The sequence below is a fragment of the Perca flavescens genome, chromosome 8 (genome assembly GCF_004354835.1).
Source record: "Perca flavescens isolate YP-PL-M2 chromosome 8, PFLA_1.0, whole genome shotgun sequence".
Classification (NCBI taxonomy): Eukaryota; Metazoa; Chordata; class Actinopteri; order Perciformes; family Percidae; genus Perca; species Perca flavescens.
In genome coordinates, this window is record NC_041338.1 from 32,158,618 (window position 1) to 32,171,923 (window position 13,306).

Below are 13,306 nucleotides of genomic sequence, written 5' to 3' on the forward strand. Positions count from 1 at the left end.
TGACGACCGCACGTCCCTGAGAAGCTGGGATTGGTTGAGGAGACACTCCTTCAGCTTGTCCTCAGTCAGGGTGAGACGCTCCTCCAGCACTGAAACAGTCTTTGTGATGAGGGGTGGGGGGGAATAATTATAAAGCAGTCATAGAATAATTATAGAAGTGGAAAATCTGAAGAGCAGAGATCAGTCTGAGAGCTTTGAAATCAATCATGTCTCCATTATGGAAAAATAACATAAGTGCTAAAGAGAGACAGAAGAGGCTTTTTAGTTGTTGTGACACATCAGGGTTTTTTTTTTTTTTTTTTTTTCAGGAGAGCAGCATTTAAGCCTCGATGCTGAGAGTAGCTCATCAGCACGGTTCTGATGATAAAAATTCTACCAAGGGTTTAAAAGCCTTTTAAAAAAAAAGATATTCATAGTTTGTTCTACAGCTCATTATGTTTCACTTTTTCATGAATTATCACTTTTTTAAAGATTGGAAGCAGAAAATGCAGCAAATACTTTTAATCGTTGGCCACTTTGTCTCAAATACAAAATAAATCCAGCAGCAAATTAGATTTATTTAGCATTTTCTGGAAGATTTTCGGTTACAAATGCACAGCAAACTCATCTTTCTGATCTTTCTGGAGTGGTTTACTGGTCTGGCCCACTTGAGATCAAATTAGGGGTATGTGGCCCATGAACTAAAAAGAGTTTGACACCCCTGTTCTAGAGGCTTATGCGTGCCTCCCAAACTTTCATATTTTCATTTTATATTTCCCCATTTTTATGATGTTTTTTGGGGGGATTTCACACCCTGCCAATATCTCGAGTTGAAAGTTTGGACCTTTACTAATAGCTGACCTGAGTGAGAATATCCAACTGTTGAACAATGTGCCGCAGGGTGGAGTCCAGACTTGATGGATGCCCTGAGAGAACTTCCAGGGGGTGTGTCTGCCCTCTCTCCTCTTCCTCTCTCCTTCCTCTTCCGCCGTCCCCAGTCTGGCTCCAAACAGTCGTACGTGCCCTACCGGTACTCTCGTCTCCCATCCATCCTCCCACTCTTGAAGTGGCCTCGCGATGCGCCAGCAAACCGTTGGAGTGGTGAGCGTTGGCGTTGGAGTGATGACTGTTGGCAGCGGCCTGTGTAGGCGTTGTGTGTGTTCGACCGTTTAAGATCTGGAGATGAAAGAGAGAGAGAAAGAGAGAGAGAGAGAGAGGTCCTCAGCTAATTGATTTTCAGTGCATTGTGCTCACCTATTTTTGTGCAGGTGTTTTCTTTGACAAAAGTGCAGTGCTAAGGTCTGCCATGAATTTTTCTCTCGTCAAATGCATTGTATCCAAGAAGAAATCCACACTACTAAATCAAATCACCACTGTGACACCGTGACATTTAATTGAGGACATGGCAGTAAAACAGTGGGATCTCAAAATAACATCCCATTAAAGGCGTCCAGCCTGATGCAACTGGAATTCTGCTGGAAATGTGCAGGAAGCGAAGAGTGAGAGACGACTAGAAAAAGAGTAACATTCTTCTAGAAAATGTTAGTGTGCTCGCTTCCACTGTAAAACTGCAGTTAAAAACATTTGAAACAGCTTAAATGTGTAAGTGTAGGCAGCACTCAAACAAGTGAAGGTAGAAGTTTACAGTACATGCTTAGACAAACTGAAAACTCAGTGGAGGTGTAAGCACTTAGGGCTGCAACTAATGATTATTTTAATTGTCGAATAATCTGTTGATTATATTCTTGATTAACAGATTAGTTGTTTGGTCTAAAAATGTCAGAAAAAGGTGACAAAGGTTTTCCAAGGCCCAAGATGCCGGCCTTTGTCCACAACTCTAAGCAGGGTTCCTGCAGGATTTACTAAATCAAATGCAAGACTTTTGGGGATCTACGTAAGAACTATATCACGACATTAAAGTACAACGAACTACAGAGTCACAAAAATACTTGCAAAGTAAATAAATGTATTCAAATGTAATAAAAGTGACACAGAGTAATAATAATCTGTACATATACAGCTAATTATATTTGGACTATTGAAAGGAAGAACTACAACACCACAGAATAAAAAAAAAGTATTTCAATGAGCATGACGTGGACGTAGAAATGAAGACCTGTTTAAAATTATTTAAGACCTAGAACACAATAATGCAAATGTAAGGACTTTTATTTAAGATTTTTTAAGACCCCGCAGAAACCTTGTCAAAGATATTCAGTTTACTGTCACAGAGGAGTGAAGAAAATACAAAATATTCACATTTAAGAAGACTTTCTTTTCATCGAAAAATTCCTAAAAAAAAACGATTAACTGATTATCAAAATAGTTGGTGATTAATTTAATAGTTGACAACTAATCACTCTGATCTTCGCAGCTCTATAAGCACTGGAATTTCAGTTGTTAAAGTGCTTATATTATGCTATTTGGCTTTTCTCCTTTCCTTTATTATGTTAAATATCTTTTTGTGCATGTTATAGGTTTACAAAGTGATAAAGCTCAAAGTCCCCCCCCAAAGGGACTTACCATCTCCAACAGAAAACACTGTTCACAAACTGCTCCAAACAGCTCTACTGTAGTCCAGCCTTTACTTCAGAGACAAACGTGGTCACTTTGTAACACACATTATAACGCTCGCCTAGCTGCTAGCGTGGCACTCCCTCAGACTAGCTAGCAGTACTTACTGTACATGTGCGACTCCCAACAAAGATGGAACAGAAGTGAGATGTCTCACTCTGTAGCTAAAACAGAGAGCTCAACAAACAGGGTGAAAAGAGGAGCTGCAGCAATGTGCAGTCCAACAAATATATGGCGTTTTCTGAAAATTACACCACATAAACCTATCCTGGTACAACTTCTAAATACAATTATGAACCTGAAAATGAGCATAATATGAGCACTTTAATATTAATGCTAATACAACACCATAAAAGGAGCCCTTAACAGCGAGCCAGCTTTATTGTCGGAAATGTACAGGAATCGGAGTATTAATTAGCCAGTCTAATATGCATTAGTGAGACATTATGCTATTCAGGTTTAGCCAACATCCTTCCTGCCTCATTGTTCTGTGTCAGTGGAGTAGGCCTTGAACCTGTTGTAACTCAGCAGACAAAAGGAAGTGACTCACACTGCTGGATTAGTGACTGAATGACCGACAGACTAACTAACTTGCAAAAGTTCACAAGGTTATTTGCACAAGACAGGAAGAGTGACAGCCACAGATCAAAACAGAGAAAATCTACTTCTTTTTATTTGACCTTTACTTGTATTGAGAGTGCTCTTGACAAAAGGACTTTCCTTTTCATAAGTGGAGAAAAAAAAAACCCCGGTGGGAGACTGAACAAAGAGAGAGAACATGATGTTCAGTTTAACCAGGGACACGTTTTCCTCGTTCATCATGTATCCGGGCAGAGACAACAGAGCATGACTTCACATTTAAATAGTTTCACACATGCACAACAGAAGCTTTACAGTGAGACGTGCTGCCGCTCAAGGACACCAAGAACAACATTTGGGAGTTTGCGATTTCAAATTAGCAACTTTTTAGTCACAAAACTTCTGCTCCAACTTGGACTGAAAGTTTTCAACTATGACATCAAGTCAAAAACAAACAAATGAAAAAGTTTCACAAACGGAGTGAAGTGCCTTCATTTATTAATGAACTGATTGACAGGTAAACGTCAGCTTTAGTAGGGCTAGAGAACATACACGTGTTGTTCTTACCAGAGCCTTTTAAGCTCTAGCTAACTCACTTGCATTATTTTTGTTTAACTTTGCCATCGATCCATTAAACTAAATAGTTGAGGAATAGCTGAAATGACCCATCATAATTATCAAGGGCCAACAGGGACATCTTCAAATTGCTTGTTTTGTCAGATGAAAGTCCAAACCCCAAAAATATTCAATATAAAATAACTCAGTGGTTAGCACTTCTGGCTCACAGCAAATAGCCATTGCAGAGTTGGATCCCCGGTCTGGACAGGGCCTTTCTGTGGGGAGTTAGCATGTTCTCCCTGGGTTTGTGTGGGGTTTTGGGCTTTGGGCTTTTTACTATCCAAGCTCTCTGCATTTGCTTCTGATCAGCAGCGCACACACACACACACACACACTCCCAAAAACGGCACAAACCATGACACGTTGAATAGCTGTAGTCAGATCAGTGTCTAGACTCTACTCATAAACAGCACCAAGTGAAGAACCATTGGGCTTTGGACCCAAAATAATAGTAGGGTCTTGTTGTGAAAGGTGGAAGGAGGCAGGTGGTTCATGGAGTGCACAAAGAGCAGCAGAAGTGGGGAAATAAATGAGGGATGTGTCAGGAGGATGGAGTAGGAAGGAAGAGGAGGGTGAAGAGGAGGAGGGTGTCACACATTCCTGGCCTAATGCATGGAGAAATCGATTCCGGCTCGCTTCCTGCACACCGTCTTCACTTCAAAGAGAGCATGGAGGGAGGCAGCAGAGGAAGGAGGGATGGAGAGAGGAGAGGAGTGTGTGAGCGTGGTGTGTGTGTGTGAAGAAAAGAGGAGGGCTAGCTGCTCTTAACTCCTGAGTGGAGGTGAACAAAGCTGTCAGTGTGTGGATGGCGAGTCTCTCTTGCTATCTCTGCTCATTTCTCTCTTTATTTTCTTCTCTCTTTATTCCTCCACCCCCTCCTCCTTGGACACATCTGGCCAACATCTGCTCTGCTCATTTACACCCCCCCCCCCCTCGTGCCAGGAAGTTTGGGTTCAATCAAACATTTAACAGGCAGGGTACCCCGGCTGCCCCGAGTGTCAAATCAACGCACACACAAGCAAATTCAAACACATACTGTACAAGCACGGACAAAGAAGATTGTACGAAGCCAATGAGCAGCAGATAACTGGGAAAATAAAGCATAACCTACGGAAGCATACGATGTGATTACAGCTACATTTTGAGAATTGTGCAAACAAATAAAACATCTTGCAAGATATTCACAAGTTAGAAGCATGTAAACATGTTAATTGGTAGCTATTTACCCTATCAGGTCCATTAGGACTGTGCCAGAAATGCAAAAATAGTTGTAACAAAAAGATTGATTATAATACTTTCAATGCACATAGAAGCTAAGCTAAAGCCAGAACCTTTCTGAGATAAAATCATCTCTACTAAACTATGAGGAACGTCAGGGGTCACGGCTCGCTGTAACTGCAGCTAGTAGTGGCAGGAATGTGGCGATGGCGTGATGCCAGCCAGGGTTTTTTGTGCGATGAGAGATGAGTGGGCGGTTTGGGTTAGAGTGGCCGAGCAGAGCAGAAACTAGCCACTGTGATAATAAGGGGGCAGTGGGAGTGACGTGCCCGCGCCCGAGTGATGATAGTGAAGCAACAATGTCCACGTTGTCTCCACGCGGCGTTGTGAACGAAGGACTCATTGGATTCTGTGACAAACAGACTGGGTGCAGAATGTTTGGTGAAAGGTTAGCAGGTTATGAGGGCTTTTGATCAAATATAATCAAAAAAAAAATGGTTTCACACTGTACACTGCATACAAATTGTACTATTACTAGAGCTGTAACGATTCCAAATTTCACTGTACAATTAATTGTCTCAGAGATTGTAAATCTTACTTAAATCTTACTTTTTTAAACAAATTCAAATTTTGAATGTATTCCAGGATACATCTTGGGGTACTGTTATGTGACCCAGATAATGTAATAACACTAATACACAGCTTATGAAGTAAACAACGGCTCTTTATTATCATAAAACATTTTCTTTCTAACTGTATCCCCCCCTTGTCATTTTTGTTGCTATGAATGTGTATAGGGTCAAGTGCAAACAATAATGAAATATATTGTCCGACCACTTATATATAAATAAATAATTGGCATATCTACACAAAATCAACAATAACCAGTCATATGCCTTAAGACCTTAGCTAATGTTAGAAATTGATTTTGGTTAAAGGTCCCATCACATGCTGCTTTTTGGATGTGTTTACATAGACCTTAGTGGTCCTCTAATACTGTATCTGAAGTCTCTTTTATAAAGGCCTTAGTGGTCCCCTAATATATCTGAAGTCTCTTTTATATAGACCTTAGTGGTCCTCTAATACTGTATCTGAAGTCTCTTTTATAAAGGCCTTAGTGGTCCCCTAATATATCTGAAGTCTCTTTTATATAGACCTTAGTGGTCCTCTAATACTGTATCTGAAGTCTCTTTTATAAAGGCCTTAGTGGTCCCCTAATATATCTGAAGTCTCTTTTATATAGACCTTAGTGGTCCCCTAATACTGTATCTGAAGTCTCTTTTATATAGACCTTAGTGGTCCCCTAATACTGTATCTGAAGTCTCTTTTATAAAAGGCCTTAGTGGTCCCCTAATATATCTGAAGTCTCTTTTATATAGACCTTAGTGGTCCCCTAATACTGTATCTGAAGTCTCTTTTATATAGACCTTAGTGGTCCCCTAATACTGTATCTGAAGTCTCTTTTATATAGACCTTAGTGGTCCCCTAATACTGTATCTGAAGTCTCTTTTATATAGGCCTTAGTGGTCCCCTAATACTGTATCTGAAGTCTCTTTTATATAGACCTTAGTGGTCCCCTAATACTGTATCTGAAGTCTCTTTTATATAGACCTAAGTGTTCCTCTAATACTGTATCTGAAGTCTCTTTTATATAGACCTTAGTGGTCCCCTAATACTGTATCTGAAGTCTCTTTTATATAGACCTTAGTGGTCCCCTAATACTGTATCTGAAGTCTCTTTTATATAGACCTTAGTGGTCCCCTAATACTGTATCTGAAGTCTCTTTTATAAAGGCCTTAGTGGTCCCCTAATATATCTGAAGTCTCTTTTATATAGACCTTAGTGGTCCCCTAATACTGTATCTGAAGTCTCTTTTATATAGACCTTAGTGGTCCCCTAATACTGTATCTGAAGTCTCTTTTATATAGACCTTAGTGGTCCCCTAATACGTATCTGAAGTCTCTTTTATATAGGCCTTAGTGGTCCCCTAATACTGTATCTGAAGTCTCTTTTATATAGACCTTAGTGATCCCCTAATACTGTATCTGAAGTCTCTTTCCCAAAATTCAGCCTTGGTGTGGAATTATAGCCACTAGAGCCAGTCCCACAATGAGCTTTCCTTAGTATGTGACCTCATAAGGAGAAGATTCCAGATCGGCCCATCTGAGCTTTCATTTTCTCAAAGGCAGAGCAGGATACCCAGGGCTCGGTTTACACCTATCACCATTTCTAGCCACTGGGGGACCATAGGCAGGCTGGGGGAACGCATATTAATGTTAAAAAACCTCATGAAGTGAAATTTTCATGCCATGGGACCTTTAAACAAAGAAACAGCGACTATGTAAAAAAAAAAAAAACAATTAGACAATTATGTAATAATGGCTACAGGCCTAACTATTACTGCAATACATGAACATGTTTTCACATGGCTAATAATCAGATGCAAAGTAAGAGATGCCAATCCATAATTATTCATTGCTTATACTGTTGATAACTTGATAACGTATGACTGCAGCAGATTTACCTAACATAGAAATGTTAACAGAAGAGCAGCCTGTGTTAAAATGCTAACATTAGCGGTGATGTTTTACAAAACAAAGCCTCCCCTCCATTTCTAAATTAAATGACAGAATCGCAGATGTCCGATCAAAAACATGATTATCATGAGCACCAGAATAAGCTGCGCTCTTTCTGTTGACAGGAAACCACTATGACCCTTATATAAAAAGAGCTGTTTGATCTTAATAGAAGGGCCTCTCTGATGTTGCGCCTCCCCCGCTCTACCTGCAGCCACATACTCAGCTGTAAAAAACTGCCTGATGTTTATTATTTAACATTGAAAATCCCTTTCATGTGAGAAAAGATCTTCCAATGCTAATTACTTAAACAACACTTCACTTTTTCCCCAATTATCACTCAATCAGATGTCATTTCAAAATGACTGAAAATTGTATACATCATATTTTTTTAATGAAGCTCTAGTTAATAAAAAAAAAGTCCTTTTCAAAAATAATTCTCAGTCAGCCCTCCTATATTCTACATGTATTCAACAACATAGATATAACGTGTTTTATCAGTGGATGTGAATCTTATGCTGCGTACTCCGGCCCGTCACATTGGCCACTGGAGAGGACACACGTGCTCTCAAGCTTTGTGATGTTAAGTACTCGCACTGGGCCGCCTGCCCTCGTGATGCCAAGCACTGGCTGGGTTTACATGCTGACCATAATGCGACAAATATTATAAGCACTACTTAAAGCTATAGTGCGCAACTATTTCATATTAATGACCGCCCGTTACATTTAAGCCATTGTCAAATTAGTTGATACAAAGCTAATTAAGCCCTATCAGCTCCACAAAACACTCTGTATTTCTCAGTAGGGCTATGTTTACAAAATGGCATAGTCCCGCGGCATTTGCGCGCAGCAGCTCCAGTGATGCATTTTACGTCACCGCTGAGAAAGGGCAACAGCGGCATTCAGATTTTGGAGACAAAGAGGACATAAAAATGAAAAGACATTTACCTCTTCTGTCCATGTTTTTTCTTTCTCTATCCTCTGTGTCCTCCTTGATTTGATGGGATAAACGCTTTTAGCAACTGGGTGGAGGAGGGGTGGGGGGTGGTGCGTGATCACCGAAGGTTTGCACCATGTGGATGTGCCGACAGTGCTTTTGTCATTACTTAGAATTCCTCATGGAGGCGACAGAAACTATGCACTATAGCTTAAAAGGTGAAAACGTGACTGCACAAATTCTATAAATTGACACTCAAATAATCTATGGGACATAGGGTTAATAAACGCATAACATTTTTTAAAAAGTATGAATAAATGAACTATTAATGCAACAAGAGCTGTTTGAGGTTGAAATTGTGTAAAGATGAAAAGCAGGTAAACGTCCAGCTAGACACATGAAGGAGCAATTGTTATTAAACGGTAACCACCACAAAAAAAACTTTTCTAAGATTCCATTATACTTGAAACATGAACTTCTTCATTAAAATATTCATGACATATTCAAAATGTCATTACAGGACATACAAAACGTGCAATAGAGCAGTGAACAACATAATAAAGTGCAATTAATGGTCAGAGTGCAACAACTAGTGTCCCCAGACATATTCCAGACATCTTTTCAAAAGGTACTGTGCAAAAACAACAGTGCAAAACAAAACAGTGTTTCTAACAGTTGTGTGATCAGAGACGTTACAAACCCCGGGTAAATATTGGAGATGTATTTGAAAGATGGAGACAGCTTAGAGCCCAAAAAGACACAGAGTTGCATAATTTCCTCCTGAAAAGGTAAGAATTAGCTTCAGGCTAATTTATCACGGCTACTAGGGACAGGCAACGGTGAGTTATTTGAAGCCAAGAGAGGGGGGGGCTGTAAATCAGGAAGAGAGGACCGTGAGTTTGCAGTGAACATGCCGTTTTTTTAGGTCGAGTAGAATCTATCTCCGTTGACTCTCGTTCATATTTTTTAGAAAGATGCATCCTATGGACCGGAAGTAGAAGGGCGTGACTTTGGCTTGTTCGTGACCTCCTACTTCTGAATGTATTGACTGGAACACTACGAAACGTATACTGCCCCCATCAGTTCCAGAAGAGGCGCAGCACTGATGCTGCTAACACTGGCATCGGTGTTCACGGTGCTTCAAAAAAATGGGAATTGTCAGTGTTTTGTCATTTTAGAACCGAAAGGTATCGCAATTATCGGTTCTCGTGACATCCCTACCCGAGGCCACTGTGTGCATCTGCTGGAGTTTGATAAAATCGTTGGTGGATTTCAATCACTCCATGACTTGTTGACCAGTTGCCACTATTTCTAGCTTTAAATCTCCCATTCTGGCATGTTTTTGGAACAATACATACAGTATTCTGGTCTTTACAGAAGTATATATATGCTGCATGATATTTACTTCCTTACTTGTACTTGTAATACTGTCCCATTCTCACATTTGACTAATCAAAAATGTGAACACACAACCTCACAATAGCAGAAATACACATATGTACATCTCTTTTCAACTCTTTCTGGAAAGTGGGAAAACACACAAACACACAGTCCATTTAGTTATATGTGTGAGCTTTTTCAGCAGAGTAGCATGAGTAAACAAGTCTGAGGCTGGTTCACTTTGTCACTCACTGTGGCGCTCACAGGAAACGGACTATTAGCAACCGTCAAGCCCCATCTGAAAGAGGTAAGTAAACCACTGCTGGACTTCCTCCTGAGCCTTTTATCAAGTATGTCATCATGACACAACAGCATGGCTTTATTTGGGAAGCTACGAAGATTTAAAATGTGCCGCTCTTTGTCACGTACAATTGATATGTTTGCTATGATTCAGTTTGATTTGCCTTCACAGACAATGCAGAAATCTTTTAAGGAATGTTTCGGCACGGAAAATGGTCAAATTAGAACTCACAAGATATGGAATATTGGCATCTGTCTTTGAAACCTTTGTCTAACTCTAGTGTGTACCTATCAAGTAACCTTGCCACCCCTTTCCTGTATTAGATGGTTGGGTGGTACTGAAATTGGTCACAGGATGCCATGTCATTTTGTTAATAGAGCAGGCTCCATGGCGGGAGGAAATCCTTGTTAAAAATCAAGAGGCATTACTTGGCCCTGACCCTCCGCCCTGCTTTCACTTTTCTATTTTAGCAGACCAACACACTTGCAAGTAAATGGTTGCCCTCTGGACACTAACACAAATGCATTCCAAGCAAACATTAATAGTGGCACGTACACACACGTACTCTTGGCTGAAATCCGTACCAAAAGATGGACACACACGCAAACAATTATTCACTCAACAACTAGCACCGCACACCCAAACGCAACTCACACAGCTGGAGTCACTCTCCAGAATTCTTCCCTTGATTATTAACAGCAGTCAGGACCCTACTCTGCTCGACACAGTCACATAGAGGATAACCTCTTGAACTTGCTGAGACTCCAAGAAAATGGTACTGCATTAAAAAAAAAAAAAAAATCAGAAACACAGACACTTAACTCAATTCTTTAACAATTATATCGCCTCATGGTGTCAACATTCATTTTATCCTCAGCTAGGTCCAAGAGATAACCCTGTGTTTTTTTGTGGTTCTTTGTGTAAAAGTGAGACTAACTATTGCTCCCATACTTGCTCCAGCTCCTTACCCAGAGATTTGACAGTGTGCTTTTGTAAGCAAGGGGTCAGTTTGCCAAGGCCCCTGCCTTAAGGGTGGTGGGGCCCACATTGCTGCGAGAGAACACAGGAAATAAAAAGATCAATAGTACACTGTCAAGTCTCTCTATAACAGCAATTCAATTCATCTCTTAGTATTTATGCAATATTTTAAGCACTACAAACTGCATTACAGATGTGGAACAAAAACCAAAATGATCCATTCAGGCGACACCGCTGCATGAAATTACAGGAAACAGGATAACAGTGGTTGTGGTTGCAGAGGCAGCAGTCATTGGCCAGTGTTCAGAAGGTCATTAAACATGCCCCCGAGAGGGGCCACTCCATTGATGCAGAGGAGACGCCAATACAGAGTCCCCGCTTAAAAAAACTCAGGGCAAAAAAAGTTGAACCTGGCTCACATTTGCTGCAAGGCAATGTAACGTCATCCGGTAAGGTTATACGCACAAGCACACATTCCTGGTAGATTACTTTGTAACATGAATGCTGTATTCTACCTCTCTATCGTTTTGACGAAAGATAAAATGATAGTAACTAAAACCCTTGCATCATAGTGTCACTGTTTGGGCATCTGATGAGCTGAAAACCTTTTGTATTTTAAATTGTTTTGTTCTTGTGTTTACTACTCAAACCAGACTTCCTGGATAATTTTTTCATTGTCTCACCGGTACTTGAAACAACATGCCCCAACCAATGGTTTTTGGTCTGTGTGCCCACTTAATCATAGTAGTACCTGTATTAGTAAAAGTAGAAGTAACAGCTTTAGCTGCAGTATTAGTATACATGTTAGTAGCAGAAAGAGCAGAAACGACGATATTTCAGAAAGAGCAGAAGAGGAAACTACCATCTTGTAATTTTGGAGCCAGAGTCTGCGCAGTAGTGATCGGGTAGTGGAGCCGCGTTATCAAAGTCCAGCTCAAACACCCGCGTCAATCACAGCTGTCAATCACTGTTTTTATAGCACCAAATAACTAATGAAAACAAAAACGTATTAGAAAAAGTACACACTTTAACGAACAGCGGAAAAAAAACATCTTTGGAAAAAAAAAATTATTTCACGTGTACTTTGATTTTTAGTTTGGTCCATGTCCCATCCGCTAACATAGAGGGGTGACCTGTGGCATCCAGCCACTAGGGTGCGATTAAGAAGTTTTGGCTTCACTTGCACAGTCTATGCATTAACCCCAAGGGGGCAAAGGCTCTTATATACTAGACGCAGCCCAGCTGGCGCGTGCAAATGTGACGTTGTGGGATCGCCATGACTATTCATACCCGCACTGGTGCTCGCAATACTAGTTGCAGTCTTCTCCTGAACAGCGGTGGCGCTAATGAGCAAAGGCTACCAACGTTGCTCTTTCTACAGACTACAAGAAGAAGAAAAAGGTAAACAACGGCAGAACTGGCAGCAGCATTGCTGTCAATGTTTCCATTTGATTCGATGACCTACTTCATCGGATCAAGCCTTTCATTCACCATACAAGAGCTCATCTTAACCCAGTAAGTTTACAAGAGAGACTTGCAGTCACTCTGAGAGTCCTGGCATCCGGTTGTCGGCAAACTCGTTCAGCCGTGCGTGACCTCAGCTTGCGCGCCATAAATCGGGCACGCCGGCAGGATATTACATCATTTTGACGTCACAATGGCGCGCGCCACCTTGGATGCAGCTAGTATACCGTACGTTTAAGCCTCTCTCCAAAACGCGTACCTCCTATGGCGCCATTTTGATGCTAACAAGCCATCACCCGCTGTTAGCATTCCATTGACTGCCATTCATTTTGGCGTCACTTTGACAGCGAATAACTTTACATCTGAAGCGTTTAATTTGTCCATTGTTTATTTTTAAAGAAACACGACAATGTATAAAAGGTTCCATTACCTTGTACCTCACGTTATAGCTCCGTAGCAGACGTTTCTATAAAAATAGGCTAACGATTGTGTCATAACCACGCAACTTACTGTTGCATAGTAGAGGAATTACCGTACACTACAGGAGAAGCTCGCAGGCAGTTTCGACTTACATTAGCTGTTTAAGTTTAATTACTAATGTTAACTAGCATTTTAGTTAGCAATAATTAGCCTGTGCCTATGTTATCTCCTTACATATACCTACGCGCTCCATCTCTGTAAGATTGGGAATGATTGAGATTT

General features: G+C 40.7%; 1 protein-coding gene across 2 annotated transcripts in view; it reads right to left on the minus strand.

Annotated features, from left to right (window-relative positions):
- Nucleotides 1–13,306, minus strand: part of poc1b (POC1 centriolar protein B) — a 53,797-nt gene that overhangs the window by 320 nt on the left and 40,171 nt on the right. Inside the window, exons 11-12 of one of the 2 annotated variants that reach the window (XM_028585448.1) lie at nucleotides 841–1,155; nucleotides 1–99 (exon numbers count right to left, since the gene is read on the minus strand). The exon at nucleotides 1–99 is cut by the window's left edge and continues 320 nt beyond it. In XM_028585448.1, the coding sequence (XP_028441249.1) occupies nucleotides 1–99; nucleotides 841–1,155 (414 nt within the window). Of the gene's footprint in view, nucleotides 100–840; nucleotides 1,156–13,306 lie in introns of those variants that run through there. The other variant, XM_028585452.1, reaches the window with a different exon arrangement.